General features: G+C 34.1%; 2 protein-coding genes across 2 annotated transcripts; one reads left to right on the top strand and one right to left on the bottom strand.

Moving 5' to 3' along the window:
• Positions 1–66: 66 nt before the first annotated feature.
• On the bottom strand, positions 67–5,172 carry LOC145609348 (tRNA-uridine aminocarboxypropyltransferase A-like). The gene is made up of 3 exons (XM_081664849.1): positions 4,803–5,172; positions 3,613–4,049; positions 67–622 (listed from the first exon to the last, which is right to left on the bottom strand). Exons 1-2 carry the CDS (start codon positions 5,155–5,157, stop codon positions 3,652–3,654), a joined length of 753 nt encoding a protein of 250 aa, XP_081520975.1. The 5' UTR covers positions 5,158–5,172; the 3' UTR covers positions 67–622; positions 3,613–3,651.
• Positions 5,173–11,773: 6,601 nt separating this feature from the next.
• LOC145608894 (protein N-terminal glutamine amidohydrolase-like) lies at positions 11,774–16,152 on the top strand. The gene is made up of 6 exons (XM_081664480.1): positions 11,774–11,931; positions 13,878–13,983; positions 14,414–14,491; positions 14,631–14,758; positions 14,847–14,971; positions 15,487–16,152. The coding sequence occupies exons 1-6, from the start codon at positions 11,876–11,878 to the stop codon at positions 15,642–15,644; spliced, it is 651 nt and encodes a 216-aa protein (XP_081520606.1). The 5' UTR covers positions 11,774–11,875; the 3' UTR covers positions 15,645–16,152.
• Positions 16,153–17,962: the final 1,810 nt, after the last annotated feature.

Genomic DNA, 17,962 nt, shown 5'->3' with positions numbered 1-17,962 from the left:
TAATCTCTTTTTGTCAGTGGATTAATGTTTTTTGATTAAAATGTAGAAGGAAATTAAGGAGAGGAAGAAACAAATGGCAAAATATATTGAAAGAATGAACAAAGTTTTCATCAGTATATAGTACTATTGTGACAGAGTACAAGTAGTATAATATCCCAGAAATAAGATGATTAAGAGAATAATAAATTAGCATCAAATCGCACTTCCCAGACCTTATGTTGTAGCAGTAAGCAACTCTTTCCTTCAATTTTATTTCCATAGAGTCCTTCAGAGCAAGCCAAGTTTATATTGTCATCTTTCCTAATCTCCGAGAAAAGCAGAGCAGAAGAGTGGAGCCATTTCCTACTCCAGTACTCCCTTCACTCATGTGATTTGTACTGCGGACAAGTATGAAAAGAAAAGTGCTATGGTAATTGTATCAACAATTTCTAGTTTCTCTACGTTCTGAAGATTATGTGACTTGCATTCCACCCAAAAACTTGGATAGTTGGATCTCTAATCAGTATAACTATTCTGAATTGCAACCATGATATCTTTCAGGGTTGTCCGAGATACAAGGTATTGCCACTAGCATTTAAGAATCTTTGTGTAAACATTGTTCAACCTCTCACCATGCTTCAATCTGTAAACATTGTTCAAAAAGGGTCAATTATAATGAAAAGGATAAAAAAGTAAATAAGAAAATTACTGTCATTAGATTAGCTATCTGTTAATTGTTACTTGAACAAAGCAGATTTCATTGGCTGCAGATAGGCAAAACAGGAGACCAAGAGCATCAAGTAGCATCCACAAATAATCACCAGTATACAGTAAGTAAAACTGACAAGTAGCATACATATAATGCGGTTGTACAGAAATCACAATGCATGATGTGCCAGGGTGATAAACTGATAACGAGTCCAGACTGGGGTATCCCGGTCTCACCAACTCAAACTCGAGCTTGGAAATTTCAGGCTCAACTAAAGCTCAAGCCAGAGCCACGGGTTCAACTAAGAAAATAAACTTCAAGCTACTAATAACTTGTAGCTAATATTTAGCAATGTTATCAAGTGCTCTGCTCATTTGTAAAATTTACTCATATACTATACTTCCTCCATAAAAGTGTATAAGCTCACAATTGCTTAGCTCAATTAAGTCTCGAGCCAAGCTTACCTTTGCCAGGCTTTGACCAAGGCAAGCTCGAGTAGCTTGCAAGCATGCTAGGTTCAATATTACCTCTAAAATGTGTCAAAAAAAAAAAAAAAAAAATATATATATATATATATATAGGGAGAGGCTCATGTGAGAACACCTCTCTTAAATGAGAACACTTTATATGTGAGAACACATGTATGTTCTAATATGTTAAGGTAGATGTTCTGAAAATAAACTATACCCATCATCCTCAACCTCAACATTCTCTCTCCTCTCCCCAACACCACCACTACCACCATCACATGTCTCATAACTTCCCACGCACATTTGTGATAAAAAATGTTAATGTTGAAGTTTCAATTTTAAACCCAAACTACCATCTTCAACCTCAAACATTCTCTCTCTTATCCCCACCAACACTATCCAATCTCTAGCTTCTCCGTCACCACCACCGCATGTTATATAACCTTTACGTCGCCACCTCCACCACCAACACTCTTTCTCTTCTTCCCACCATCATGGCTACCAATCTCTCTCCTCTCCCACGACAACCACCATCACCACATGCTTAAGAATTTCATGTATTTTGTATCAACTTCTGAGTAATTACAATCGAGAATTCAAGTTGTGAAACTTAATCAAAGGTAAACCAAGCTTAATTGACACTTTAATATGTGAAATCAATTTTTTTTTCATCCAAATCAATCAAATTGGGCAAATTATATAGAGTTTGAAATTTCAAGGAATTTTAATTGATTTAAGAAACAAAACAACAATTCAGCAATTTTATGTTACATTAAAAATCAATAATAAATTGATTTCAAATCAATTCGTAGTAAAAATCGAATTTCAATTCCTGCTCAATATTAACGAATAATGTTCAAGAAAATTTAAGTATGTTCTAAAAACTATTACAGATGTTCTAAAATACGTTGCATATGTTCTAAAAAAGATTGCATAGGTTCACATTTGTTTTTGAGTTCAAGGTCTTAAAATTTGAGTATCATGTTCAAATTAAAACTATATTCAGTAAAGCTAAGTTTATTCTTCTAAGAAATATTACATATGTTAAGAATCATTGAGTCTAGGTTCTAAATTTGTGGGCATTTTGTTCTAAAACCTATGCTACAAAAAGTTAAGTGTGATGTTCTAAAAGATGTTGCATATGTTCTAAAAAGTTCTTCTAATGTTCTAAATTTTAAAGTGTTCTCACATAAGTATAGTATTCTCACATATAAAGGTGTTCTCACCGGATCCCTCCCCTATATATATATATATATATATATATATATATATATATATATATATATATATATATATATATATATATATGTATGTATTACCTCTAAAAGTGCCTATGATGGAAGATTAGAAGTATCATGTTGTAGCTTGCAAGCATGCTAGGTCATTATTACTACTGAAGGTGCCTACGATGGAAGATTAAAAAGTATCATCTTTAATCCAAAACTAAAGGCAACTTTTGTTCTAGTGCAATCAAGAAACAAAATAGCCCCCCAAAAATCAGTTTGGGAAATTGTACAGCAACAAAATCAAAGCCTTATTTCCAAAAAAACTGGGATTGGCAGCACGAATCAATAATACATCTCATGTGGTCGACCACAAAGATCCTCTTCATTTATTAGCTATCTAGTGCTACAAGTTCATGTAACGATTGTAACCCACTTCCTCCATACATGTCATTTTGAACTTCATCCATTCAAGTCAGCTTTAGTCTGCCTCAACTTCTTTCGAAATCTTCATAATCCCAAACTTCCACCTTCCCACATGCCCAAACCAATTTAGCCAATTCTCCCTTACCTTAAGCTTGATTACTCCAACATTCTTTTGAATTTCTACATTCTTATATATTCAATTTCTCAGGGTGTTTACACACATCCGTCTCACTATAAGCGTCGTTGTTATACTCATCTTTTTAAATGCCCACCAGTATAACACCAGTCTAATTGTTAATTTGTTATCCTGTAGACTTTGTCCTTTAATTTTAACCAATTGGCATGCTATGGTCACATAATAACTTAGCTGCCACACTCAATTCTATGAATCACATCCTGAGCAGTATTTATATTTCTTTGTAAAATTGATCTGAGGTACTCAAAAAACTTAACTAATGGCTATCTCCTAACCATCTAATGTTACAACATCCTCACTCCTCTTTCTTACCAAAAGGAAACTAGACTTCTTGAAAATTACTGGTTCATAGAAATATTCTTTAAAAACAAAACGTTGATAGAATATGGACGTCTCCCAAAATTTTCTTAATCTTGATTTTCAAGGAAGGAGAGGGAAGGCAAATACAAATATTGAAAATTGCTTAAAACAGGAATAGATTCTTCAAATTCAGATCTGATGTATTTTAAAAAAAAACTAGTAACTGGAGTAGATTTTTACATATTCTTGTTTTAAAGTAATTAATCAAAGAACAAAATCTCAGTAACTGATATTCAATTATTCACTGACCTGCTGCTTCCATAATGTTTTTCCGCACCACACCCTTCTCTAACACTTTTGCCGTGGTTTCACAGGCTTTAGGTAGCAAGCCTGTAGACTAACCATCGACTTCAAAACCTCAACCAGTTTTGCTTCTACTTCTACCCCAGATGGCTCAAGAATTCTCAAAGCTCGAGCAACAGCTTCCATGGTACTCATGCACCCTTTAAAAGGTTCCTTCTTCAGAATGAGATCTGAATCATATATGGTCCCACCACCAACCTCAAAATCACAATCAAAACATACACGAGTAGCAAATTTCGATATAAATGGAAGACTCGCAAACATCATCTCTTTAGCATGTTTCCAAGTACCGTCAAATACAATTAGAACAATCCCATTTGTGCACGCACTATTCAATGATGATCTCCACTCATTAATTTCTATCGCAGGCATAAATTCCGTGCCTACATTGGAAAAATTTAAAATATAATTCGATGGTGAAGATTATGTAAATCAATTGCAGTCCACAGCTTTAGTCAATTCCACTTGATCCAAGATATAGCAGTGTTGATAAATCATAGGTTCATAGATATATTTCTCCATGTACAAAATTTGTTGCAAACCTCTGCATGAACCATATTATTACACATTCCCCACAAAAATCAACTCAAAAATTAAGCACAAAAGAACATGAAAATATATACTTTGTACACTCTTTTCATTTTTAACCGATGTTCCTTTAATCCTTTACTTTGAACGGTATATTGGTTTTATGCAATTAAAACAAGACATACTTCGATTTAACGACAATATCTTCCATCATGTTCCTTTGTTTGCATATAGTCTTCTAATGAGCATGTTCATAAAGTTATAAAATATGGGTTACTTTATGCAATCACAAGTACAAGTAATCGTTTAAAAAGAACCCGCACAGCTAGCATCATGCACTTGCAAAGTCGCATCCACCTTGAGACATTTGAAAAACACTAAAATGAATCATACTTTTAATCATACAAGATGAACTCGAGTTAGGACGTTTGGTAAACATGGAAACTAAGATTATCTAGTTCAATGCCATAGTACTATATAACCATTATTGCAAATAAATAAAAAATTATTGTATCAAATACTCCAAATTACAAAATTCACAAATTCCATACTATACAATAAACATTCTATCACCAAAAATTAACTCAAAATTAAGCAATAATCTATACCTGGAAAGAGAAAGACTGCGCGACGAATAGGGTCAAATTCAGCTAAATCATTGATTCCATGGTAGAGAGAATCAAGGGTATGTGAGGAACCTTGGCGAAGTTTCCGGCCAACAATGATTTCGCAATTTTGGAGGCATTTTTTGAGAACTGGAACTGTTGCTAATCTTTGGCGTTGTTCGTGAGGATGTTGTAGGATTACTATTTGGGTGGTGATTGAAATCGGGTTTTGTGGTATTTTATCGCACAAGCAGACGTTCACTGGGCGGTCGCAGCCGCCGGAGCATATTTGCCGGCGTGTTTCGCCGGCGTCGGTGGGTGTTGGTGTTGCTGTGAATGGGAGTTGTTCTTCTTCCATTTGTTGAGTTGAGTCGTCATAACTCACAAGCCCATTTGTTTTGAAATGAAGTTTTGGGCCAAGTTTTGTGTTTATATGTGATACGGAGGCCCGTTCTTTAAAGCTGCTTTACTTTAATCTGCTCTGCTCTACTTAAAATATTAATTAATATTTAATAATAATAATTAATATTAAACAATAATAATAATAATTGATTTTTTATAATACATATTAATATTTAAAGATTATACGAAGTGATATTTAATAATAATTTTTAATGATAATAATAATTCTATAACAATAATAGTAATAATAATAATAGTACTAGTAATAATAATAATAAAAATAACAATAATGCGGTAATAATAATAATAATGAAACGACGACGACAACAACAACAACAATAATAATAATGTGTTAACAATAACGATAATAATAATAATAATAATAATAATAATAATAATAATAATAATAAAATCTGTTATACTCGGCTCGACTCTGCTCTGCTGCAATCTGCGCTGCTATGCTCTACTGACTCCTACTATGCTCTACCCAGAAGCTCAAAAGAACATACAGGGCCTAAGATTGTTGCATTTTCAAATTAAATTTAGGTTTGTGCCAGGCATCGCAATTTGTGAATGCCTTGAGCGCTATCCAAGGGTTCTCCTTGCACTAAGACAGGGTGGCATGTGAATGTCGCTGGGAACATGAAGCCTCCGGTATTAAAAATAGCTCACAAAGCTTCAATGCAATTTTATTACCCCAAGTAATTTGATATGTTCTAAAATGCATGTATGACATTATTATATTCTCATCTTCTCTATCTCAACTACTGTATTAATTAGTGAATACCCTATCCGTATTTTTATAATCATACAACTTTTTATTATACATTTTTCTGTATTTGGAAAACTAAGTATTGTATTACACGAAAGAAAGAGACAAAAAAAAAAAAACCTCCTAGTATGGATTTTTAAAAATAGAAATGGATGATTGATTAATATTAATTTAATTCTACTATAGTACATTTAACCATCATGTTACTCTACATAAATTTAATATCTAATTAAGCATGACTAGAGTATTAACTAACTGTTAAATAATTGTAAATTTTCAGTTGTTAATTCTTCATACCATGTAGCCTCTCGTAAATGATATGAACACGTTTTGGCCAAGTTTTAAATTCCCATTTGACTTGGATTTCTGGCGACATGAGTGGAAAACACAGCTCTCCCTCCGGGCTAGCTCTCTTGGATTATTTCCAAAGTAGCATAGATTCGACAAAGACTTACACTCCTAATCTTTTAACCGCTCTTACTTTACTAACCCATCATTGTCCATGTTGATTCAACATATAAAAAGCTAAGATTCCTTTTGCATTATATATATTGCTAATTAATCAAGTCTATATTTTCTCATAATTATCACTATCTCATTAAATAATATACAAATTCAATCTACAAATATTAAGGTACACAAACATATAATGGTCAATAGATATGTATACATAAAACATGTATGTGTAATTGTGTATTATGTTAGTGTAATATATATATATAGATATATATGTGCAATTTATGTACATAAACTATATTAAATACAAATATATACAATAATATTATTTTGGAATAAAGTATAAGGTTGTAATTCGTATTGATTTGTAAATAAAAATGATTGCAAATTCGGGTGTTACTTGTTTTCCTTTCTCTAAAAATTGGAGATAATTGTTTCTTGTTGAGTAATTTAGAGTATGAGACAATTTTTCATGTTTGCTTTGCTTAATTAATAAAGTGAAGGTGCTATTTGGTGAAGGTGTTTTGATTAAGTATAGCAAAGTAGTTAGAAGAAAGTAATCTCGGTGAAGAGAAAACAAAACTCGGTACTTTGTAACTTGATACTTTGCACTACTGCTCGGTTTGCCGCCCGGTCTGGGTGGTGCTCGCTCGACCGAGTGCAAGGGTGGTTCTGGGACGAAATTCTGCCGCCCAGTCAAGACCACCACCGCCCGACCGTGCGCGAGAACGGAGAAGATATGCGAAGGTTTTAGTCAGTTTAGCGGCAGTTACTTTGTATTTCTTCATAAGCTATTTGATGGATTTTCGTTGTTTTTGTCAGTTACTTTTGACTAGTCACTTTGTGACTTTTGGCTTAATTAATTTGCTTCTATATATATGTTAAAATAACATATGATGAAGGATAAGAAAATAAAAGGGTCAGTTTCTTCATGACTTTCTTGTTCTCATTTTCTAAGTTTTGCTTTTTTGTTTCAATTATCATCATCATAAATTATCCAAAGTCTGATTACATTAAATCAGACCTCGAAGTGTTAATTTGTCCAATTTAATGTCATTTTTTGTGACCCGCTAAACCAATTTCCCCAAGATTTCTAAGATTTATAACTTCTAACTACATCATATTATTAGTTCTAGTTTTACTATACACTTTGTACTAAGTGTTTAGGCTATTAGCTAAAAAATGGCTTATTTATTAATTTTTTTTAGTTGCAATTGCCTTAAACCCCGCCACTGCTGCTCCCACGCCCCCTTCTCCATTATCTCCTCAAAATCCCCTCTCGAGCTCCATTCAATTTTTTGCTTTTTTGTTCTACAATAGTACAATAGCTTAATGGTTTGTGCCAAGTGTGTGATTGTCCCAAGCACTAAGTCGCTAACCAAACCAAGGGTTCTTCTTGCACAAAGTGAGGGTGACCCATGGACGCCACTAAAGCCTCCAACAACATGATGCAATAGCTCACAAAACTTCTATGCAAGTTTATTATCCCATGTAATTAGATATGTTACATGTATTTTTTTATGATTTAATTTAAAATGCATGTATGACAACATTATATCATCTACTCCATCTCAACTATTTATTATAATTAGGTGAATTAAGATGTGTATGTGTTAATGCATGAACTATAATTAAGGATATGATTAAAATTATATATATTAAATATAGTAAAAACATAAAAAACCAAATATAGTAAAAACATAAACAAAAAAAATACAGATTGATTACAAATAATTATTTAAATCGCGCATCTCTCGCTTCAAGAACCAAAATTCTTCCTCTCATCTTACTTGTATATAGATGCAACTATTTCCTATCTCCGGAACGTAGTATGAAAGTGATTTTATTCATCATACAATCACTTAAATATTGTAAAAAATGGTCTCTAAAATCCCTGCTCATAAAAAAAATAAAAAAAAAAACATAGAATACTTTACAATTATATAACACTCCTTCCGTTTCATAATAATTGTAATATTTTGACAGACACACGTGCTAATGCACATCTTTGACCATTAATATTTGTAATTAAATATTATTAACAAGTATAAAAGGTCAATATAATGACAATATACATAAAGAATAATCCAAAAATATTTTACATAACTATATATGTTTTTTATACTGTATATTGGTAAAAAAAAAAAAAATTGTAGTCAAAGTAAGCACATAAATAGTGTAAAAGTCAAACTATTATGATTATTACGAAATAGAGGGTGTACAGAAATTTGGAGTGTTGTGGTTAATTTATTTATGGAATTCCCTTCGTTTTTTTTTATTTGCATCACTTTCCTATTATGAGTGTTTTTTATTTTACTACCTCTGTTACAGGTTATGTGCAACGATTTGACACAAAGCAGAGAGAGAATATGTCTAATCGTTGCACATAACCTGTAACGGAGGTAGTATTTGCATCACTTCTATGTATAGTAACTTTCCTATTATGAGTGTTTTTCTCTCTCTTACTTTAAATCTCACTCAAATTAAATTATCATTTCTCTATCTCATGGCCCGAACTACTCTATCACAAACTTTTACTTTCATGATCCCCACATTACTTTTACCATAATAAATTATTCATCCACTCACATTATTAATTCATTCTCCTAAAACTCCACGTACTTGCAAGTGATGCAAATAAAAAAAAACGGATTGAGTAGCGTTTTATCATCTTACAAAATTACATTGACTTATTGAGTGAAAACGACAACTTGTTGCGAATATGCGATTATTACGAAACAAAGGGTGTATGATGTACTTAAATTTGGAGTGTTTTGTGTAAAAAAAAAAAAGAAAAAAAAATTGGAGTGTTGTGATTAATTTATTTATCGTTTCACCACCTTATTAACGAAATTACATTGACTCATTGAGTGGAAAAGACAAGTTATTTCATTTTGACACAATTGAGCATTCTCTCTTAGGCCCTGTTCTTTTGAGCTTCTGGGCAGAGTAGAGCAGGAGCCAGCAGAGTAGAGCATATTAAATTTTAGCAGAGCGAATTTTCAAGATAGCAGAGCAGAACAGTGCTTGTACTCGCAACTAGACTTGGTAATCCCGACCCGACACAAACGACCGACCTGAATGACCTGACCCATGATTAGAAAACAACGATCCAAAATTGACCCAAAACCAGAAATCTACTTGACCCGTACTAGATTCGAAGTTGACCTGATCAAATTTTAACTCGAATTACTTGACTTGAACAAACCTGATACCCGAAATGCCCTGAACAAAAATTACTTAATACCAAGGGTATGTTTATCGCTAAGATTTATGAGAGTTTGGAGCTAAGACTTTTGTAAGAGTCTTGCTATGATTAACGCAGTCTCATCTTAAGACTTTAACCCATTGCCACATCAGATTTTTAGATTAATTTTTTTTTTAATTTATAATTATGTTAAGACTCCTTAAGACCTGATAAAATTTATCTCTTCAATCGCTCAAACTCTTTTTTTTACATATAAATTAAATTATTAAAAGTTTTTTTAAAATAAAAAATTAATTGTGTTAAATTGAGTATGAAGTTGAGTCTTGAATAGATCTACTCGACGATCGTAGTTTTTATGAAGGAAAATTCTATTTGATTCAATATCTTATGTATTTGTTAATGTCGAATCTCTATTGTAGATGTCGTATGACTTTTAATTAATGAAATATTTTTGCTATTAAAAAAAAAGTTGAGTCTTGAATTTTCAAGACTCCACTTCAGATTTTATTAAGACCTAAATGCTTAAAAATAATAAACTCTCGTCTTAAGACCGCAAAATTAGAAAATGATAATGTCATCTAGAATCTTAAGACCTAGATCTTGCTCTAATGCTGATAAAGACTTGTTATAGTCTTGAAGTGAGTTTTAGATATTTAGACCACCCTCAAGACTACAAAAAGGTCCCCACTTGTTGATTTTTTTTGTTTTGTCCAATTATAGCATGCCACCTCATAAATTATATCATTAGTATTAAAAATAATTTAATAAATAAATTAATGTTAGTATTTAGGAGGGTAAGTGAGTCTGGAGTAAGTCTTGGGATAATGTGTGAAAATGGAGAGAGTCTTGTGTAATTTTTGAATAATAAAATAGTAATTAAAAGTTAGTGGAAAGCTGATGTGGCAGAGTCTGGAGTCTCAGTCTGGGTCTGGGGAAAAACTTACCCTAAAAATGTCTGGTGCCATAAATGACTCAATTTGTTTCATCCCAAATCATAACTAAACTCACAAATCAAAAAAACTTATTGATTTGAGCTTAATCTACAATATCGACTCGAACAAGACATGACTCAAACAAGACAAGACACGACCCGAACATACTCTATTCCAAAATTGACTTCACGTAAAACTTGACCTGATTCCTAACTCGAAACATACCCAAAACCCGAATTGACCTGACCTGTACCCGACCCCGAATGACCTGTTTGCGAGGTCCTCCCAAGTCTCAATTTCACAAAACATGTTTTTTTTAAAGGAAATTTTGTCTTTTACCACCTCACAAAAACACAAAAATTGCTTTTATTACCTCCCAATTTTTTTATTTTTTTTACTTTACCACCTCATAAAAAATCCAAAGATAGGTTTTACCACCACTTAACGGTTTCTATCCAAAAATTCCGTTAAGTGTGGCCCACAGTAACACGTGTCAGCATTTTATTTGTTAAAAAAAGAGAAATTAAAAAAAAAAACCAAAAAACCTAAAACTACCCCAGCCACCACCACAACGCCACCCCCGCGCCGCCGCCGCCTTCCCCCCAACTCACCACAGCCCTCCCTGAAACCACCACCCGCGTCACCCACCAGCCCCAACCCACCTGAACCCTCCCCCTCCCTTTCCCGCAACCGTATCGCCCCCAAAAACCACCAAACCCAAAACCCTCGTCCCCCCTAAACGACCACGAATCCGACCTTAAAAGGGGTTTTGGGGAACAAGGGTTTTGGATTTCGGCCGTTTGTGGCCAGATTCGTGGTCGTTTTGGGGAACGAGGGTTTTGGGTTTTGTTGTTTTCGGGGGCGACTGGGTTGCGCGAAAGGGAGGGGGAGGGTTCAGGTGGGTTGGGGCTGGTGGTGCGACGCCGGTGGTGGGTTCGGGGAGGACAATGTTGGGTTGGGGAGAGGGCAGTGGTGGCGCAGTAGTGGCGCTGTGGTGGCGGCTGGGTAGTTTTAGATTTTTCTTTATTTTAAAATTTTTTTTTTCTTTTTCTTTTTCTCTTTTTGGCCAATAATAACACGACACGTGGCTTTATGGCCCAAATTTTTTTTTTTGAGAGGTGATAAAAGCAATTTTTGTGTTTTTACCAGACGGTAAAACACAAAATTTCCTTTTTTAAATACCCGAATAGAACTGGCCAATCCTATATCGAAACGTTTGGGTCGGAACAAGTTTATTGCGGGATTCAAAAACCTCCCTTTCCTTTGGCCTGGAGAACATTCTTGGTTGAACTGAGTCCAGATTACAATGGCTTTGCAGCAGGAGACAGAGACACCCCAGTTTGATCACACTCCGCTTTACTGGTATTTCATCTCTATCCTTTTCAATATCTGTAAATTATCCGGTTCCCTGTAAATTATATGCATAATTTTGATCATTTGACCTTGATTTTACGTACTTCATTTCTTCTAATTTTCTCAAATTATTAATTAATTTTTTAGGTTTATGAGTTTCTTAATTGATTCATTATGCTGAGAATTAGACACTTTTATTTGATTTTTGCTTTGATTATTTGCATTTGTTATGTTATGTATCATTGTTATTGGTCTGATGGTTATTCTCTATCATATATGTACAATAGTAGTTAATTTTGCTGTTAACTTGACAATTATGGGAAGAAATTGGTAAAATGCTCAAAATTAGGGATTTAGGGATGCAAATGTGCTGATAGAAGTGAGCTCTTATGATCGTTTTTTAAATTTTGACCGATCTTGAACATAGTCGAGGTTAATTTGAGGTCCTACTGTCTTTGTTCATGTATTGTTGATCGAAATCGAGTTGGTTATTGAGTTCTAGGTGATTTGGATATGTTTTAATTGGATTTTATTGGTTGAATGATGGAAGGATAAATTTGTTAAAAATATAATAAACGTAGTTTCGATCATTAAGTATGTCGTGTTTGACCTACAAACTTCATAGGGAGAACACATTTTAATGTAAATGTATTCTTATAATTCAAGTAAAATTTCGTGCAAATTGTGTGATCATTATGCAGCCTAGTTGTTCACAAACATTAACTAGAAGAGCTCAAGATGTATTCAATTCTATGCCGAGTTAGAAAAATTGTTTGCAACATTTTATGAGGAATTGACAAAAAGCCAATACTGACTTGAATTCCTAAACTATACAATACATACAAGTAACTCATTTTTTTCAACCATTGAACTACAAATAGCATGTATTTCACTTGAAAATGAAGATCTGTTTAAAATAACTCGCATTTAACCTGAAAAAAAGGAGGGGGGGGGGGATTCTTCATCTGAACTGAGATGCTTGCTCTATTTAGCTTAATTGTTTGAAGTTTAGGTTAAATCGTATATTGCAATTGTGCAATTCATAACTCTCTATTAGTTGGTTGGAAAGAGTTAGGAAGGATATGAAGTATATGGATTTGCATGAGGATGAGGCATTGGATCGTAAGGGATGGGGAGGAAGATATTTGTCGTTGACTACACGGAATAATCACTTTTGGTTCATGTAGCCGACCCCACTTATGGGATTAAGGCTTATAATGATTGATTGATTGATAACTCTCTAGTCTCTATTAGTTATTTTGGTTGATAAATCATGATATTATATTTAATATTTTTCTTTTTATTTTGGCTTATTTCTTGGATAAGGTTTGTATAAGCAAGGATAAATGATACGACAAGCTTTCTATGGAATAGACTAGCTTCACGGGGAAGGAAATGCCTAGATATGCTTTTTTTTTCCTTTTTTTAATCCACCTTGAATGGAAACTGCCAACTGCTCTTGAGGAATTATAAATAATTTACGTGTAATTTACATTCTAACATCCATAGTAATGGAATCTCATCCCTGAATGTGTGTTTTTCTTCATAAATGTCCATCACCACCCAATACCACCCCCTAACGGTAATGTGTGGTAATGACAATTTGTGAAGGAAAAGATATAATTTGGGGTGAACTAGCATTGCCATGGGAATGAACTATGATTTTTCTTTTCAATTCAAGTACAATTCCATTCCCATTACCACCATCTATAATCACTGATAAATGGGCTGTAAAGAATATCAAGATTTTTTAATGTCATGTTTTGCTCCTGTTACAGTGTTTAGAAACTTTATGGCATTTATATAGAAGTATAGATCTCAAATTTTATTTGGCATGGAACTTCTTGGAATCATCAGAATATATAGCAGCTCTTCTCTCTCTCTCTCTCTCTCTCTCTCTCTCTCTCTCTCTTTATTTATTCATTTTTTTTTTTTTTTGTTTTTGTTTTTGGTAGCGAGGAGAATGTGTACAGGCTTTGCGAGAAATTATGTTCAACTGGGGTTGCAGACACAGAGGCTTCTGATCTTTTTGTTGTTTTTATATCTAATGATAAAAAACAAGTATGTTTAACATTTTTACTTAGTTCATCACTCTCCTTTTCAGTATCTGAAACTAGCTCTGGTCTTTATTTAGTACATAAGCTCCTCGTTCTGTGTACAGTGGATAATGGACATGCTGTTGAGTACATTTATTTTAGTTTTCTTAATAAGTTGTTCTAGTTGCTTATAGATTGAGACTATCATTTATTCAGTATCAGCCTATAGCTGAAACCTGTCTCTCTCTCTCTCTCTCTCTCTCTCTCTCACACACACACACACGCACGCACACACACACACACACACTACCCTATGTGTGACACTATCATCTGAGTCAAAGCATCATCATAGGCTGTATCGTTTTCAACATGTTATCATTAGGTACTGCCATACTGAAGAAAGAGAGATTTGAAGTGTTTATAATGATAGGCGTTGATTTGGATGTTCGCTGTAGATTCCACTTTGGCATCAGAAGGCCAGCCATAGGGCTGATGGGGTTATCCTCTGGGACTACCATGTAATCTGCGTACAGGTGATATTTCTCTTTCACGATGATTCTTAAATGACTATACTGCTTGAGAATTTTTATTTATTTTTGTATGTAGGTGTGCTGCTTCACCTCTTTACGTTGAGGATTAATTTTGAACTAATATAGTTGCCTCATATTGCAGAAAAAAGATAATGAAAAGTCTGCGTTAGTATGGGATCTGGATTCTACTCTTCCATTTCCTTCTCCTCTAGCATCATACGTTGCAGAAACTTTTCGTCCATCATTTCCACTCTTTTCTGAGTTTCGAAGGTGTGCCAATTTCCACTTAAAAGACTTGTTCCCACTTATTTCTATATTTAATGATTGTTTTGAAGCAGTTAGATTTTTTTTTTTCCAGATTTTATCGAATTGTACATGCTCCCATGTTTTTCCGATGTTTTGCTTCTGATAGAAGACACATGAAGGATTCTGATGGGAATTGGAATGCCCAACCGCCTCCATATGATCCAATAGTTGCTGAAGGTACAATATATCACATCAAATTAACTTTTATTATTGGGCTATGCCGTGTTCTTGAAACTTCAGTATTCATAGTGTTTAAGAATGCTACAATTGTCTGTTGGCTTAAAGGGGATTTGAAGTGAACACAAATCTTTCCTCCTGAAATTATAACTTCATATATTGCTGAGAGAGCTCATTTTATAATCAATCAATGCCTCTCATGAGGCTTCTATCTTGCCCTGTACTACGCATGAATTAACCCAATGTTTCATGAGTATTTATCAGAACAGCCCAGCATGATCAATCTTTTTTGTGTTTGTCTGAGATTATGGTAAGATTTGCTTTAAACTGTAAATCTCTTTGCAATGTAGTACTTTGTACATTTAAGATTGGTGTGGTGGTGTTCTTCCTATGGTATATCAGTCAGTGAGCAATCATAATTTCTTCTGATAGATAGTTCTTAATATTTGTTGATTTATTCTTAGGTTCATGACTAGCTGGACCATAATGCAATTTTTCTTGTCCTATTCCTGTAGATGGAACAGTGCATAACCTGAATGAGTACATGGAAATTCGCAATGCTGATGCTGTACCTATTATAGAAGCTGATTTGGTAAATGCTGTAAAAAATGAACGGCTTGGCGTGGTGGTATATGAAAAACAGATTGAAGAATTCTTCTCTCTTCCTACATGAGCATTACATGATGTGCCATTCCCTTCTGAAGTTTGTATGGTGTTTATTATGATATATGTGTCTGTCGTGATAGACTTCTAGTTTTTGAAACATTCACATTTAGACTTGTTAATTCCTACATCGGTCCGGATTTAGTTGTCAGACTTGTCATGTGCTAGTTCAAATCGCACTTGACAATTAATTCTGGAATTACAGTGTGTTAACAGAGCTGCTACATTTTTGGGAAAGGAGAAGACTGGTTGTGGAATTATTTGGTGTCTTTTTGAGACTCCCAAGATTTATAATTGCACTCATCTATGTAAGAGGAGCATCGGAAGCGTGATATACACATAGAGGAGTGTAGTTACAAATCTTGGAATGATTCAGTTTGGCTGAATAGTTACATTTCTGAGTTCTGACTGTCTTCTTGTAGCTAACTGAAAGTTTACTGTGTAATGTGTTGCATTAACTCTGTTTCACTTTGTAACGCATCTGTTGGGTGCTAATACAATTGATAAATTTATTGTGATACTGATGGCCTGAGAAATTCCACATGGACTTGGGCATTTGGACATGTTACATGTATCCTCTCATTTATGTTCGGAGCCTGTGCGTAAATCGTGCTGAGGTTATCCTACTGTTCTGTGAGAAATTAGAAGGCATCTTCCAGATGAACATAAATATGAAGATGAATATTCGTACATAGGCGCTTTCGTTGAGTACCTCTTTTGTGTTGCTTTGTGTGTACAAATTTGGCGTAATCACATGTTGACATGTTCTTATCACAGTTTGTTTGGACATCATCAGATGAGGGAGTACTGGAGTAGGACATGGTGTGTGTTAGTTAATTGATTGCCTTACTTGTCAAGTTTTGAAATGAAAATGATTTTCTTCCTATCACAGTTTGATTGCGTGCTTAGTATAAAAAATTAAGTAATTTATAAAAAATTAAGGTATTGGATGTTTGACATTTCCTCACTAAAAAAAAAACTTATGATATGTTTGAAATTCAACTAGTTTATCCTGAATGATGCAAGGGTTTCTTTCAATGTGACTTGCTATATTAATTTTGATGTGAATTTTATCATTTTTGGGAGGATGCAAATAGGTCAACTGAGTAGTGCTAGAATGACGTTGATGAAGGATATTAAAAAATAGTCATAGTAGATACAGAGTACTTCATAGTAGAATGAGGAGTTTCTTTTTTAAAAATAAATATGTAATGATGCTTCTTGTATATCTTATCTTTTATTTTGGTCCTTGGCGATACGATAAAAATATTACAGAGCACTCCGTATTAGTTTTATTGAACTAATCGTCAAAGTTTTCATTGGGATAGAGATAGCTACAAAGACAATAATGTAGACGAAATTTGATCTCACTCAATTAAATTAGTTGATTTTCACTTTATAAAAGCAAAACAACCCGATATTTACAATGAAAGATTTGATTTAGAGTATCAAAACAACCAATATTATTTCATAGGGTAAGAATATGTTAGAATCCAGAATATGTTAGAATCCCTAATAGTGTACGAGGTTAATTACCAAGTAATATAGTAGCAAAGCTCTTGAAGAAAGCGGGAAGCAAAAGGGTAGTAGATGATTGGGTGGAATGGTCACGGTGGGGTCAATCCAGGCAAGCAAAGTAGTTGGTGCCTTGGGTCCTCTTATAGTTCTACTTTTAGAAAGTCCAGCTAAATGGTTCAACAGAATGTTCTCTATTTTCCCTTTTCTAATTCTGTGGTGTAAGTTCACCGGATTCGCTGCATTCAACCGTGCATTTTTATTTGTTAAAAATTGTTTGAATAATAATACTCTATTAGTTTCCAAATAATGGTTACAAAATCTCTTTAGATAAAAACTGTTTCGGCAAAAAATGAGCTAACCGGGCCTTGGAGGGGTGCATGAGAACCTCGAATTTGGGTCTTGAATGGACCTGCAAAATGAACCCCGAGCCCCGGGGGTTGACCCCGGGGCGGAGCCTCCGACGCCCAAGTTAGTAGCCAAACAATGTATATTTTGAGAGGAGTTTAGGGGAGAGAGTGGAGGAGTATGGTCATCTTAGATGATAAGAGTGACCTCTCTTTACCTTTGGTCCCTTGAGGGGTATTTATAGGAGTACATGAGTGGGTTTGTGAGCCCTAAAAGTACATATGTGGGCCGTTGAAGGCCATTTTGATGCATTTGACTTATTTGGGGCCTTTTAGACCTTTTTTATGCCCTTTGAGTAGAATTATTCAAGACTAAAATGAGTATGACCATTTTAGTTCCCAAACAAAAACTATATTAATAAAATTGAGGTTGTTTCATATTAAAGTAGAAAGTATAATATGCAAG

Source organism: Chenopodium album, chromosome 23, assembly GCF_948465745.1.
Source record: "Chenopodium album chromosome 23, dcCheAlbu1.1, whole genome shotgun sequence".
In the NCBI taxonomy this organism is placed as follows: Eukaryota; Viridiplantae; Streptophyta; class Magnoliopsida; order Caryophyllales; family Amaranthaceae; genus Chenopodium; species Chenopodium album.
The sequence above is the reverse complement of the archived record's forward strand: the minus strand, read 5'-3'. Positions and strand labels throughout refer to the sequence as shown.

Bases quoted from the DNA above. Each gene is read 5' to 3' on its own strand.
- LOC145609348 (XM_081664849.1), bottom strand. From the start codon at position 5,157: ATGGAAGAAGAACAACTCCCATTCACAGCAACACCAACACCCACCGAC. The intron at 4,050-4,802 runs GTATAGATTATT...TTTCCAATGTAG, and splicing joins CGCAGTCTTTCTCTTTCCAG to GCACGGAATTTATGCCTGCG.
- LOC145608894 (XM_081664480.1), top strand. From the start codon at position 11,876: ATGGCTTTGCAGCAGGAGACAGAGACACCCCAGTTTGATCACACTCCG. The intron at 13,984-14,413 runs GTATGTTTAACA...TGTTCGCTGTAG, and splicing joins TATCTAATGATAAAAAACAA to ATTCCACTTTGGCATCAGAA. The intron at 14,759-14,846 runs GTGTGCCAATTT...TTTTTTTTCCAG, and splicing joins CTCTTTTCTGAGTTTCGAAG to ATTTTATCGAATTGTACATG.